The sequence below is a fragment of the Stegodyphus dumicola genome, chromosome 8 (genome assembly GCF_044657685.1).
Source record: "Stegodyphus dumicola isolate Sdum_Otavi_A_Nest chromosome 8, ASM4465768v1".
Taxonomy (NCBI): Eukaryota; Metazoa; Arthropoda; class Arachnida; order Araneae; family Eresidae; genus Stegodyphus; species Stegodyphus dumicola.
This window is the reverse complement of record NC_140775.1, coordinates 94,348,881-94,365,233: the sequence shown is the minus strand read 5'-3', so window position 1 is coordinate 94,365,233 and position 16,353 is coordinate 94,348,881. Positions and strand designations below refer to the sequence as shown.

Sequence of the window (16,353 nt, the reverse complement as noted above, 5' to 3'; positions counted from 1 at the left end):
GATGAAGGATCATAAATCGAAACACAGATAAAAGTTAACTGAATTTGACAACGATGTTAAACGCATTCATCTCGAGATGACGTAATGTAACTACCAAATTGCAAAGCTAAATGTCATTTTATATCGCACCATTTAAAAATAACCACTTTAGACATTCCACGAAGTAGAAAGCATTCAGTATTTTTGTCCATCAGGATACACTATAACTCAAATTGAATTTATTTACTGCAAGTGCTTATAATTCCTAAAGTGTTCAAATAATTGGCAACAGCTTGCCCTCGAATCCCCAAGAAGGCATCCTTCCACTTAGGCAGATAAAACTCCAATGCTTCCCCATTATAAGAGATTTTCCTTCTTTTTCTCTTTCTTGAATTAATTTTATACAATATCTTCATAATTCGGTTCCTTAGTGACCTTAAATAATATATTTCTATATTAAGGGAATTTTGATTGTTATAAAACTTACAGTTACTAAAAAAAACCTAAATTTCAATCATTATAACTAAGATGTTTTACAAGAATCTAGGGTTCAGTAGTTGCGCAAGTAAAAACAATGACACTTTAAACGTACTTGAGGCTTGCAATAAGACAAGAATTATTTAGTTACAATGAAGGACACAAAGAAGCTATCTTCGCATGACTATAGATATATTCAGGAAAGCCTATCTAAAGGAAATTATTGGTAATTACATAACACAAGATGATAAACATGAAGCATTCATGTAAATAGCCGTCCCATTCAATAGCCAATAACGGAACTCGAATCGAAGTACCAGTATTTCGTCGCCTTATCTCTTGCCACTCGTTAATTTTCAACAAGACAGGAACAATGTGCCAGATATAAACCACAACCGTTATGCATAAATTTTTAAAAAGAAACTGCGACTGTCTATATTTAAAGAGAAAATACCTACTTTAACTAGCTCTCACTTAGGAAAATTAATTTACACATGCTATGGTTCAGTTCCAGACGGTTACAAGGCACTGAACTTTGGTACAGAAAGGTCAGCACAGGTTGCAACTACAAGCTGCCTTAACTCCTATATCTTATGCGTGGAATGTTCTTCTTTTATATTCATTTAATGTTTACTTTTCTAGACTGAATAATATGAATCCAAAACCACTAAGAACAAAATGCAGAACAATACAGAATATTAGTTATTTAAACTCAAAATAAAGCCTCCAGCTCTTCCTTGTGACTAAATCGCAAATCCAAATTATTATGTTGCTATAGCCATACTATTTACGACATGCAGTCCGTAACAAATTGAAAGTTCTCAAGTTAGTAATTCAGACTAATGGCATGCGTGCAGTAACTCTCAAATAATTAGAATCTGAATCTTATCGAATGCATTGTAATGAATTTAGCTGTTTCGAACCTAATTCAGTTTTTGTGTTTCTTCAGATATGGAGCTTAGAAATAACATGTTAAAACGGGAAAGGGGGGAATCGTATTTATAGAAGGCATTTTCGTTTTTGAATGCATTGTGTACCGTAAGGAAGGTAAGCAAAGCGTTCGGAAATTCTGCATCTGCTCTTCACTTACATCTCTTGATATGAAACAGGATTTTTCAGTTCCTGAGGTTTCGAGAGTATGCAGTGAACTAGCGAAATTCATTATCACTCTTTTGTCTTTCTTCTGATTTCAAGATTTTCATAAGTTACTAAAAGATGCTCTCTACTTAAAGAATCGACTTTTCTCATTAAGACATAATTTGGAAGCTATCTACTTTTCACTGAGCATAAGGGACTATCTTACCCGCCCTTTGAATCTAAGGCAAAATCTTCGGAGCACAGAAACTAAAAAGAGAAACGCTTACAGTAAAGGCTTCACTTTCTCCTAAAAGTAATGCGTAAAACTCTGTCATCTTTCTCAGAACGTTCGAAAACGATATAATGAACTATTATTGCTGAGGACGAGTATATTACTCACAGAAAATCGCTAAAATTACCCACAGAAAGAGAAGGTTTCTCTTTCTTATTCTAATTTATTAAGAAATGGGGGCCTTACCTTCCGGAGCGACTAAGTTATATAAAAGACTAACGAAGCGGCTGTTTGTTGAATCAGGCAACTAATTAATTTTCTCATCAGTTAACTATGTTACAAGAAATGCCTATCACAGTTAAGTTTAAGCCATCCAATGCAGTTTTGTGGTCACGTTCCCTGAATATTTCTCTGAAGTATGACCAACTAAGTTCTTCAGAAACTGAAAATTCTCCAGTATGTTTATTTTAGGTAAATGTAGAAGCTGCGGACATGTAAATATAGAGGAAATAGTGACCTATTGTTAGAGTTATATTAATGTGCCCATCTCCTACGTTTGACGACTTTGCTAAATAACGAATCACATAAGGCATATCTGAGCAGTAGACCTGATAGTTATATAATGTGGGCTGTATGTATTCGGTAAACATTTTAATTGTTGTTCTTATGAATTAATGAAATTACTTATCAGACATACGAGTACAAAAAGGAAAGATTGTTGATTTTTAAGGTCAAAGCTAGCATTTACTGTGTAGTTCGTGAGCTGCTACTGTAGTCAAAATGCACCATTAATTTCGAAATGACACTGGGGAAACTACGAAACACCACAAGCCGTAAATGAAAGCAGTGAACGTCTACTGCGGCGGTGCATTCTGCCCGATCTTCAAGTTAAGGACAAGCAACTTACTGTCCAAATGATTTTGGAGGGGGTGGCTACCTGGGTTCAAAATGACAGTTCAGAGAGTGTTACTGCGTATAGGCTTCCGTAGTAGATGGGTAATTACAGCGCCAATGGGAACGACTGTTCATCAGCCGAAAACGCTGCAAAAGGGGGTATAAACAGTGAACTTTTACTGATTGGCAAAATGTTGTCTCATCCGACTAATAACATTTTTTGCTTTATCGGATGGATGGACTTACAGAACACATACATCGGGACATACGGCATGAAACATTAGAAAAACAAACAGCCCTCAAACATTTTGTTTGGGTCCACTCATCATGGTGAATGGTTCTGTGTATCGTGTTAAGTATGCCTGATCCTTATAGACCACAAGCACTCATATAATTTCGCTGGGAATAATAGTATCTTCCAGCGTGATAATGCAACAAATAGGAATTTACATGAGTAGATAGAACACGAGGAAGATTTTACTTGACTTTCCTGGCCCATATTCTCTACATTTAAACCAAATCGAGATTCTACAGAACCGCATGAGTCGGATTGTTGAATTCCTTCATGCACCGTTCAGGTGTTGTCAACGGCAATGCAGTGTGCATGGTTCCATATCCCTATTAGCACTTTCCAGCACATAATCGAGTTCCCCATACACAATTTATCCCGTTCCCACGCTGCACATGGTGGTTATTCTGGTTATTAGCCAGTAGCCACATTAATGTGACTCGACTGTGTAGATCTCAGAAACAAAATTAATTAAGACTCCCCGTGTTTCTTTAAAACCTCAGACTGAGCAGTCTGTTAGATTTTGAGCGTGGTACAGAAAATTAACTGTGTCATCGCAGGGAATCGAATCCCAGCATGCACATGTTAATGCGATAAATCCTACATTCTTCCCAATTTAAAAAATAATCATTGCAAAGATTCACTAGAGGCATTCAGATAGTAGGTGATGACGAATTATTGTCAACCTCATTTTTAGTTCGAGGCGTCTCTATAGAATCTTTCAGGATTCTGGATCGAAAAACGCTGAAACATTAAGTTGTTTTTTTACCGGGATCCGACACACGAACCTCGCATTTGGTAACTGAAACAACTAATCATTTACACCACCAAAGTACGCAGTAAACACTGACAAATAACCATTGAATCCATCTTTTTATTATTATTTAGTTTTGAAATAATATTTACTTATCAACATGCTTGACGAACAAGAAGGAAAAAAAAATTCATTGCATCTTAAGGTCAGTTACATTTATCATCTCTTATAAGCTGCAGTAAAACCCGGTTACTGAAAAAATCGTGGTTTAGATGATATTTTCTGATATGCAGAAGAGCTGTTTTAAAAATAATTTAAAGTTTCGACAAAATTTTCCTACCTCGACGGAAAGCAGACAGTTTCAGAGTTAAGTGACTTTCGGGATTATATCCACACTCTTTCGAAAACTGTGTCAGTAACACTCGAAACATTCGCTCTCAACTCGGCTTTAAATTTTAATAGCTGCGTTGACGAAGCGACGAAGCTGAACACGGTTTCGAACAAAGGGACGACACCGCTGCTCTCAGCAACAGCAGCAAGAGGAAAAAAGTTCCCAACTCAAAACTTGCACATTCTGCGGTAATCAAAGTCCTATTTAACGCCTTCTATTTCATACATGAAGGATTCCACTACCTAGGAAGAGAAATACCCCATTTCGGCGAGAGCGCTCGCAAAACCGTAACCGCCACCTAATCCAGGGGGTTTTAATTTTGTGTTTATTTTTGCAGTTAAAGTGAGAGTGCTCTCTCGGCGCGTTTATCGCCCTCAATTTGCAATGGAAATAATCCCCGAGTTCATTTACGTGGTGACAGCCGCTCTAGTGGTAGTCACGCGAAGCTATTTTTCTTCTCTTTCCTCTTTTAAGAGGGCAGAAAAATACACGCCTTATTTGCTAAGGGAGAAGACACTCCATAAAATAAAATTAAAAAAAGGCAATGGCATAGTGGGGAAATATATGGAAATAAATGATTCGATTTGCGTTTTTCTTTCTTCGAGAAGAATGTTCTGCATATAAAGCAATTTACTTAAAATACAGTTTAGGAATAATATTTAAATGAATTTTGAAGATTAATTTCTTTGTTATATATGTTCGAATTAAACGCACAAATTTCTTTGCCAGTATGGAATATCAGTTAATACAATATGTGCACAGAATATAAATGAACACAAAAATGAGAAGTCAAATGCATATTTAGGAAATTCCAGAATGTAAAACATGGTTTAGTTTACTTCGGAATTTTAATTCGTTAATTTTAATTAATTATATTTATTTATTTATTTTTAAGCGATAGCGGGCCTCAGCCGCCTTCGGCTTGGCTACTAAGAAGGCCAGAAGTGGTGGTCATTTTATTATGGAGGCATTTATTAGGTGGGCCAACTTTGTTTCCAATGAAAAGACAGACAGTTACAACCATGCCTTCTGCAGAATTCGAACCTGTGCCCTTTGGTATCGTAGTCAGATTTCCTAACCACTATACCATCTGAGCAACATTCGAATTATAAAACAAAAGGTTAAATATTATCTTAATATAATTTACATAATTTTTACTGCTAATTAGCATGGATGCCTAAAGGTTAACGATCAGTACGGGCTAATCATTTAAAATCATTTAACTCTTATCTTCTAGCTATCGCAAAAAGAACTGTATTTTCCAATAATGATCGGCATCGTAATATTAATATTACTTTTCCAATCATTTAGCCTCTGTCTTGTAGCTACTGCAAAAAAAGGATTGTATCTTCCAGTAAGGATTGGCGATGATAATATTTAACATCAGTTTTCCTTTTGATATTCGAAAAGTCCTGTGAGGAGTCTTTCCAAACTTCTGATCCTTTACATTACGTTACATTACTTTACGCTAACATGCACGTTATCGTTAATATTCACATTACCTAGTTAATTTGCATATTACTTGATTTGCTCCGATAAACTGCAGAATCATCTTAACCAAAAGTTTTGCACTTTATTTAAGCCACTGTGCCCTCCAATTCATCAAAGTGCAAAAGTTCTTTTCCTTCTCCTTTAGGATAAAACAATAATCTCTGTACCATATAGGGTTTCAGAAAATATGATTTGAAACCTACGTATGCAACAGACAGGTTTATTTGTCGCAAAGGGAAGTTCCTATGAACTTCTAAGTGTCACATATCTGCATCAATAGGTAAATCTGACTGCATTAATAGGTAAATATTTTATCGTGTTCTTTGCAAATTTATTCCCTAAATTATAATACTATTTGAAACCATTTAATCGAATCTTTGTCTTCTACTAGGACATCCGGAACGTTCTGCGTTTTTTTATGATAAATACAAATGAAGCAGTACAAAAATTTAAAAACATTTCATGGAATCATATAAGCACCCTTTTGTTCTACGACTATTTTCTATCTCTCCAGCAGCTCGAAAATTCTCTTTTGAAAAAAGCCATTAGATTTATTCATAACAGAACGTTTGAGAATGGCGAACCAGCGGCTCAGGGGTAAAAGCCCCTGAGCACTAGTAGTTGGGTCCGGGGTTCAATTTCCGGCAAACGGGCTAGTTGCATGGGAATTTTTTTGGTTTCGCCATGTGTAAAGTGGTTACGAGCCAGTTTGTCTTGAAAAGATCTCCACGGAACATCCTTCCCTTTCCGTACAGTGCCTAAGGCGGAGCACGCAATAAGTTAAAAAGGCTTCTGAGTTGTTGCTTGACTGTCTCCAGAGAAATGCACTCCAGGCCATTCAAAGAATTTTGAAGTGATCTGAAGAGATTAAAATCCAAGGGAATAAGGTCTAGTGAATATGGGTGGTAACACAAAACATCCCAGCCGTATTCAATAAGTCTTTGTCTGACATTCATCGAAATGTGGGGTCAAGCATTGTCATGATGGAAAGACAAAACCTCTACACTTGGGCAGGTCTGGGCGCTTTCTTCAGCGTCTGATTTAATACTGCCGTTCGAGAACAGTATTTTTCTGAATTTATAGTCTTATTTGGTGATAACAATTCATAGTATACGATTCCTTTGTGGTCTGATGATACAAAAGCCCTTCTCGATGTTACTAAAGGAGCTTCTTTTAGCTTACCCCATGGCATTTTACTTGCAGCAGTATTGCATAGTATCCACTTTGAGCTCATCATATATTTTCTGTAGGAATAGATGTTGATACGCGAGCCTATTTTACTGCTGCTACTATAATCATTGCGGTACCTCATCTCCAATAATGATAAGTTTCAAAAAAGAAGCTTTATTTATTATTTTTGAGCAAATAATTACGTGACGAAATTCAAGCAAGCATATTCTGCTGTTTTAAAATATAGGGAGGGTACCCATACATCGAAACAGCTTACACATCAGATCTTCTTCAAATGATCATGTACTGTATATCTGGAAATATTTATTCTGTATGTAAGCTCCTGAACTGTTCAAGCGATACTTTCTTTTAATAGTCCTTGTTTACACAGAATGGTTGTCCAGAGCGGGCATCACCTGCAAAGCTAAAATTTCCAAGCTTAAACTTCTTAAACCACCTTTGAGCTACGTCATCAGAAATATCACTTTGTTCACATATAGTATAAATTTTACCAGCACTATGACCAGCATTTTGGTTTCCTTTTTTCAAATAAAAAAGCATAGTATGACGAAAATGACCTTTTGGGTTCTCCATTATTAGCTTATGCTACAATACATACTAGAATTAAACAACTTGAGCTGGAAAGACCCCATTTAAACATTTGCTTCGATCAGGTTCATTCCTTATCAGCAGTAATAAAGTAATTACTTGTATAAGAAAACAAACTTCGATTTGAAAAACCGCTGAAATTTCCGAATGTCTCAATACTTTGTTCAGTGGTTGATTCTATTAACTATTCTGTTAATTGATTGGTTATATCAACTTGTTTTTTTAGATACTGAAACTAAACATTAATTTTCAGGTGTATTACATTTTCAACAATCGTCTGCATTTTATATTTAGAATCTGCTGATTATTTCACTAGATTTATCAGTAAATAAATATATCGAATCCAGAAATATCCTTACTCGGACTATATTTTCGCAACCGTTTGTAAGACATATACTTCCAGCTACAAAAAATATTTTCATGATGCAAAGATTCATACTTTTTCAGTTTAAAATTTGAAGAACCCACTTCTGTAAATATTACGAAATTTGACTTTTTCCACTTTCCCACGGGCCCGGTACTTGAACGTTTCGTATTCATTATAAACAATTAAAACATTAAAGGTTTTAATGCCGTACAAAAAAGTAACAGAGATATTTTATATACAATTTGGGAATCATACTCAGGTGCCGTACGCAAACTGAACAGCGAAATGCAACTTCAGTTGTACATAACTTGTCGCATTTTTAATTGTTGCATTTGTATGCAACTCGCAATTGGTGCATTTGTACGTAATTCGTAATTGGTGCATTTGCACATAACTAAAAATAAAAGAGCTTTACAAAAAGTTTTCTTATGTCATGCGATTACGAGACGAGCATCTCAATGCATATTATTACGAAAAATATTGATCAATATAAGTTTTTCCCCAAAAGGATCTCATTCAAATGCCTAATCTAAAAAACACTATTTAGCTTCCGTACTGACACGTAGCCAGCTCGTAATAATGAAAAATATTTGAAATTTAATGAATTTTTGTATGATTATTGGATTATGTGTCTAAAGTAATAAAACTTCATGAGAATATCAATAACACATTTCTAGACTTTGAAAACTTATAAATTACTTCTGTAAAAATTCTTTCGGGAGATCAAATGTAACAAAATTATAAATTTAAGACAGTACTAAATCACGAAACAATATTAATGAATGCATTTAAGGAGAAAGAAAACAACTCCGAATTATTCTGATTTATTTATTAATCTGTCCCTCAATGTGAACACAAAACAACGTCAAATATCACAAATTTTCAAGTTATGTTTTTGTCGTACGAGAGTCAATTTTTTTTTTTTTTTTTGCTTTACTTTTATAACGAGGAAAAAATTTCCTGAACTTAAATATAGGGATCAGAGGAAAGTCTAAAATATTAGATATCGTATTTTTTACAAAATTGGTTTCCTCAGTTTTTAAAATGCCAAAACACGAATCGTTGAGCCACTTAAAATATTTTTCTAATTGTAAGTATACATCAGAGACCAACGATTGTGAAAATAAAGGTTGGATAAGGAAGCAAATTTTATTTACAATCTGCTGATTATTACATAAAATGACTTATGACCTTATGTAATAAAACTGCAGTGTGTGTTTTAATTAGTTCCTAGCATTACTGCATTATTTGTCTTGAATAATAATTTCAGAGAACAAAAACGTTGTTGTTTCTCGAGCAGAGATCTTATTTTTTAATGAGTACATGGTCAACAGATTACCTAGATTATCTGAAAATTAATTAAATAAAGTGAGAAATGAAATAATTTTCCGTACTTTAACGGATATGCCTAGTCTGCACATTACCTGAATTCCGCACATAGCGGTAACACACATACACTCACTTCCTTTTTGTAGACGTGAACACGGCACGATCTTTTGTTTGTTTACCTTTAATTTATCTTGCGCGCCAAATTGCCAATATGATATTTATAAGTAAATCTCAGAATGTTGCCATTTGGCTAAATTTTGTATAAAAAAATCTTCATTTTATATGTAGAGTTATTAGGTGTTTCGATGGAGATGTGAAAAACGTGTAGTGCTCTCCCCGGGATTTGAACTCTTGACCGTGCTTCAGGTGCACGAAGGCATGCGGAAAGAGGATAGAAAATACTTTATATACCCCTTTTAAAAGGCGACTGGAGGATAAGGGCAACCTACAGCAAAATCCTCGTGGTGACGAATCCTGGTTCTGGTGACGAATCAGGGTCCACCTCTTTTAGTTTGGGCGCCACGTGTACTGTCATTAGATTTTTCGATACTGGGGACATGAAAAATGTGCAGTGCTCTCGCCGGGTTTCGAATTCCGGACCTTTGGAATACGCATCGATCGTACTTTCAGTTACACTTCGAAGGCATGCGGAAAGAAGGGAGAAAATACCTTACAGGTTTTTCAGATTCTGCGTTGTCTGTAACTGCGTGCGGCACGAAGATATGAAATTCCTTTGTGATCTTCCCACCAGTTTTAGTCTCCGAGATGTTACGAGGTGTGAGATGACATGCTGTGACACAGCAGGAGCAATGAAGTGTTCAGTAATGCCGCCACTTGACATTATAAGAGTCACAACATCACGACCAGTATCAGTGGATTTTAGCGAACTGCATTGTCTGTTTTCAAGGTTTCTGGAAGTCTGAGTGCCGGCTAACCAACCCTCCTATAGCTCCTATAATATTGCCTTCAACAATAATGAATCAGAACATGTAAAATACAGCCGAAAAATAAAGAGAGCTTGAATAAATCATTCTGCAAACTGTTTCAGACAGAGCAAAGTATCGAAACGCTTTGCAACTCTCGATTCGAGAGATTTTTCCCACTAGCAAGATCAATGATGAGAACAATATTTATCCTTTCTATGCATTCAATATTAATTGTCAGTTATCGTTATTGCATTGTTAATAGAACTTCTCATTTATTATACATGTATTTTATGTTCTATATGCAGTTAGTGATCCGCAACCTAATCTAAACGCAAATCAGTCAGCTATCATTCACTGTACGGAGTCGCTGCATTAGTGGGCTGTCATCACCCCATGCTTATTAAACTTTTTAAGCTGTAATACAAAAGTAATAGATGCATTTAATATTTTAAATATTTATAGCATTTTAATAATCCGAGTAACTGATGAAATTTTAAATACATTTTATGTATAAAATTTCCTACTAATAATTTATGAACATCTGCAGCATAGTGTTAAATGACAACAAAAAATTTTCACGCCCGTATATTTATGTATCTGTAGTCGTCTGCTTCTTCATAATTCTTTTATTTGATGCAATGTATGAATATTTGAAATGTGCCCACGAAATTTAATCTTCATTATTTACTTTAATTATTTTACATTTTAGAATTATCACTATTATTTAATAATAAGATGCAGTACAAAACTTCACTGAAAAGAAGAATTAAAAACGTTTTTATAGTCATATTCCGAATCAAAATACTGGAGTGGAAATAGGGCCCATCTTGCCTTCAAGTATAAAAATCAAAATCAGTTTTGCAGCTGAGTCGCTACGGAAATTTCGGTAGAATTCTCTGCCGTTTGATAGATGTTTGTTACTCCTAATATACCATTCTCCATAAATCTGAAATTTTATTCTATCAGTTTAAATTTATTTTAAATTTCTGATTTGTTTTATTTATTTGTATTTAATAAATGCAAATAATAAACATTCACTTTAGAATCATAAAGTTTGTATGATTTTTGTTACAAATATTTGCCCAAGTTATAAAATTTAAACATTTTCATTAATTGGGAATTTAAAAATTTTATGAATTTATTGACTTTTCCATACTAAATTAAAATCATTTTTTCTTCATAATCAGCATTTCCTATGGGAAACTATTTACTTAAATTTAATTATTTCTTGCAATTAAATTAACTTTTCTGATAGTCTATGCTTTCTTTACTTCACATTCAGCGTTTCAGTATTTCCAAAATTTGTTAATGATATTGCAGGACTTTCTTAAATATACTGCCTAGCTCATTACACATTTTCAGATTTTTATAAAAACATTTTTCGGCTTATATTTGTACAGATATAGAATCTAAAAGTATAATTTCGAATGAATTATTAAATGAGTTTTTGAGGAACTTTATACATTGCACATCCAAAATGTCAAAATTAATTTTTAGTATAATTTTTGTAGTCTATTTTTAAATTAGATCATTTTTGACAGAAAACTATTCATAGAAAGGAATTAAATTTACTGTCACTGTGGAAACAAAAGCATATTTCTTTCTTTACAAAAGCATAATTAAATATCAGCATTTATACATGTCAAATAGTGCAAAAATACCAGCAGTTGTTACAAAATTCGATATTAGTCAAAGAAATCTACTTAATATTGGGAAGAAGATAAGGAATTTTCCAATTTTATTTCATTACTTTTTCATTCCATATGTATACAGAACATATATATTATATTAGTAAGAGATGACTCATTTATTTTTTCAGCAAACTACTGGAATTTGATATGCTAGAAACTGTAAGCTGTTTAGTGTTAATACAGTGCAAGATGTTTTTAGAATAATTGAAATAGAGAATTTTTTCTTTTTCTTCGTGTAAATTCGTATTGCGTAATGTGTTAATTCGTGTATAGCTTAGTTATTTAAGATTGTTTGCTAAATAGTTTTGTAAGGATTATTTTATTTCTATAGGGTTTACAATGAGTTACTATGCAAAATTTGTCTGCTTCTCCTATTATTTCAGGGTATACAATTTTTCCTTGATTTGAATCTTTGATTTTTGTTATGTTTTTTCACTTCAGTGCACTGCTTACACGAAATAGGTATAAAAACATAATGCTAATGTATTCATCAGTTTAAATTCTATTGATACGCTGTATTATAATGCAACATATCAATAAAAATGTCTCTTATCGCAAGAGATCTGTGGCAGTGCTCCTAACAGGACACTGCGAGTTATGACACCGTGCCCGTCTCATGACACCCACTGAGAGTGCGACAGTGTACTTTCGTGAGGAATTCCTTCATTCTCCAATGATAATTCACGGTGTCATAGTGCTAGCAGTATAACGGATCTCTTGTAATGGTGGCGGTGAAAGTTACTGGATCGCTCGTTATATTCACAATCCATGAACGCATGGTACTGTCGCCAAAATGAAAAACCACTGAAAGGATCCATTATCGCAGTGATTAAGAGGTCGTCCATCGATCATGTTCAATGTATTCCAGTAATTTGGCAAAAGATGCTCGTAATAAATTCCTTCTAGAATTATTGATTTGTTGCCATTACATTTTATGCAATTCTTGTACTTTTGCAAGCAAATAACGAAATCTAGTTTATATTGAAATACCAAATAATTTAATGCTAACTGTAAAATTACTGTTATAACTATAACAATACTGTTGGTAATATCATCGCATGCTAAACTAAACAGTACACCTCTTCAGTTTACTATATTATTAAGTTTCATTTCTAACTGATTTTTGTACTTTCCTGAAAATAGTCAAAGTTTAGCAACTAGAAAGCAATTTTCATTCAGATTTAAATTTCATTTATCTCATCTATAAGCTTCTCAGCTCGCAAATGTTCTTTTCCTGACAACATAATCTCAAATTTCTTAGTTATAGGTGTGTTAAAACAGATTTAACTTCTTTTCCATAAAATTATGCAACGACTTTAGCAGTAAATTTTCCAGCTAATTAACAACAGCTACTAAAAAGAAAAGCTGTTGCCGATAAACAAAATTCACTGAATTCTACTTTTCTGTCTTTTTTTTTTTTTTTTTTTTTTTTTTTGTGTGTGTGTGTGTGTGTGTGTGTGTGTGTTCGCTGAGACCTTCCATTAAACAATAGAATGACTCTCAGATAATTTCAAGAAATTTTCTTCTTTTTTATGTCTTAATTATCATAGTCAGCTGGGACTTAAGTGCGATGCATTTACATAGAAGAAATAGCAACATAAATCTGCAACCTAGGTAACTGAAGATTCGGTGAAATTTAGGGCTATGAATGTAATGCAACTCAGAGTAGCTTATATGTCTCTTTTGTCATACATTTAAAAATTTAATTTTATTATGTGCTTACGAGAGTTCATTGGATTGCAAATAGATGTAAATTACGGAGAGCTGATAGTTTGGTTTTGTATAGAGGATCATAAATTAAAGGAGGTACTGAAGACCTTACAATTTATCTTCAACAACTTACGTAAGCCTCAGTTTAACGTAATTTTTATTAGTTCTTAAAATGGGATGCAATAAAATGCATCTATGCCACTGTATGTTTTTTTAAGATAAAAGAGTACTTATGTGAGAAGTCATGTAAAAAATATCCTATCTACCGATGTTTGTGAGAACTTATTTAAAGGTTTTTAAAAGAATCGGCGATATTAATATCCCTTTTCGAAAACAATTTCAAATTTTAATTTGCTTTTTTCCTTGAAAGGCGAAGATTTCAGCATGCTCAATGAATTTATTTCCAAACTTTAACTTTTAAGAATTGCATTATTTTGTTTTCTATCTGCGCCGTTATTTCTGTACCTCTAATTGGTTTACACTGCATTACTAAACCAATATACACGTAAATTTTCAATGCATAAAAAAATAAAGTAATTTATAAAAATATACATAGCATCTTGAACTCGATGTAGAAATCTAAACAGTTACTTCGTACTAAAAACAGAAATGTAGTTTCTGCGAAGATATTTTCCCACTTTTAAGTAGCCAGTAGAGTAAACTAAGTTAAATTAATTTAGCTTTGGATAAACGTCATCTGACCCAGGCCTTCCTTATCATTGGGCTAAATCAGTTACATCCCAGAGGCGAAAATGATTCAAGGAAGGTTTATAACTAACTGATCAGCGGACTCAAAATATGCTTTTAACATGCAACCTCGTAATAATTAACAATAATATTATAAGAAATAATGGTAAGATATGGAAATCTGATTCAACTATTAACAACTATCAAATCTAGTCAAATAATCAATCTGTAAACTTTCATGTTTTTAGTCGATTATTTCATTATCTTTATTGGCACACCTATTTTTGTTCATTCCCACCAGGTTGCAAACTAGTTAACCTTGTATGAGAACATATTTCTTGAAGGGTTAGAATGGCAAGTGTGAGCTTTGGCACGACCTCTGACCTTCGGTCTAGCTTTTTTCTAGCTCTTAGAATTACCTAAGTGTGTCACCATGTTTGCTCGCGTATCTAGATGTCTAAACCAAAGTTCACATTAGAACTTTGGCTTGCGACTTACAAGTATTATTTACTTAAGTTTTAATTGAACATTTTATGTTAATTTAAATCCTACAATCAGCAGTGATTGATTTTACTATACCCCATCTATGTGTTCATTAAGCTACAATAAATGTGTTTATTTTAAACCTTACGGCTTGGTTTTGTTTAGGTGCTTATGGCAAACTACACTAGGACTATCTGCCTATGGGAAGCGACGACTTCGTGGAGGACATCGTGCATAGGGACACTGGCTGGTATACGCGTTACACATGGGGAAAACTACACATGTGTAAAACCACGGAAAAAAGCCAATGCAGCCAGCCCATTTTTCTTAAATCGAACCGAAATTGGAACCACCAGTGTTCAGCGATTTTACTATTCGGCCGCTGGTAGGTTTATCTTAACTTTATATGCAGTGATAACTCTTCTGACTGTTTACACGGAGCCAGAACTTAGCTCCAAAATTCGCAGATTTAAACTCGCAAACCATATTCAGTGTTTTTCTTTATTCACATATTTATAAAAACATCTCTTAAGAAAGACAGCATAACTGAGAAATAAGACATTGTAGTAAAACAAATTTACGCTAGTTTAAGCAATAAGACAATTTAAGTTGGAAAATACAAATACTTGATAACATTGTTATATTTTTTGTGCCAGTGTATTTAAAATAGATTTTGCACTTAAAGCTAATGCCATTTCACAAGGTGTTCGAAAAATGCAAATACAAGCTTTATTTCCTCAAACATATTAATCCTAGAGAGTTATTTTTTTTTAATTCATCTCCATGATTTCGTAAATTCTTTTACGAAGTTCTTCAAAATAGGGCGCAGAATCGTATAAAAGTACTTTCTCCAACTGAAAAGAAGGATTTGGCAAATGCAAAATGTAGTTTTTTATGTGGTTTCTGGAAAGCGAAAAATCGAATTAGTAAAAATTTTAACACGTTCGGCCTTGTTTAGTGGCATTTAGCATCTTTACACGTAGAAAGTCTATTTTATTGGGAGTGGACACTGTTTTACTATGGGCGGCTTTATGTTTTCCTACTCATCTCGAGGATACCTGCATTTGAACAATGTTTGTAGAAACATTTGGTAGTATGAACTTGCTCATATGTTGCAAGAGAGTTTTTCTAACGCCTGTAAACAATATTCTATAGGTTCTTTTTTGTATAATCGTTTCTGGGCGGTAGGTAATTTAATGCATTTCGCACAGATTTAGGAAGACATTGCAAAGCAAAAGTTCTTCCTTTTAGTGCTTGATGAAACATTATGCATTGTTAACTTGGCACGTATAACATGAAACTATTATATAAAAATATCGCCTAGAATTTCTTACATTTCGCTGTTAATTTATGAAGTATGATGAACGTTTTATTACTTGAACGTTTCACTGTATACGAATCATACAAAGAATGATATTTTGTACGCGGAAATCATTTTACCCATAGTGCTGCAACTGTTTCCATAAAATAATGTATCATATTTATAGACATCCTGGGATTAGAAGTTCAGATCTAAATCAAAATATAAAAAAATAGGATGTCACTTTTTTCAAGCTTTGTTTTCTTTGCCTGCAGTTTTTGTCTAGAGCCATTGTGAAAACAAATGTCAAGTTTTCTTCAACTGGATAATAGTATACGTGCCACTTAGGCTATAATAACATGTAATTTTCTCAAGCAGAGTAGAAAATATATGTATACTATTATTCTGTGTATTATTATTAGTCCTTTTCTGAAAACCGTTTTTTAAATTTTTTATCTGTTTCTAAGTATGTATACTATTATTATCTCTTTTCTGAA

At 33.6% G+C, this 16,353-nt stretch overlaps 1 protein-coding gene across 2 annotated transcripts in view; it reads right to left on the bottom strand.

Annotated features, from left to right (window-relative positions):
• LOC118185887 (delta-sarcoglycan-like) overlaps window positions 1-16,353 on the bottom strand; it is a 234,365-nt gene that overhangs the window by 121,673 nt on the left and 96,339 nt on the right. The window contains exon 1 of one of the 2 annotated variants that reach the window (XM_035355817.2): window positions 4,043-4,181. The exons of the other annotated variant lie outside the window; for it this stretch is intronic. Within the exon in view, the coding sequence (XP_035211708.1) occupies window positions 4,043-4,133 (91 nt within the window). The 5' untranslated portion in view covers window positions 4,134-4,181. Of the gene's footprint in view, window positions 1-4,042; window positions 4,182-16,353 lie in introns of those variants that run through there. 2 annotated transcript variants of the gene reach the window in all.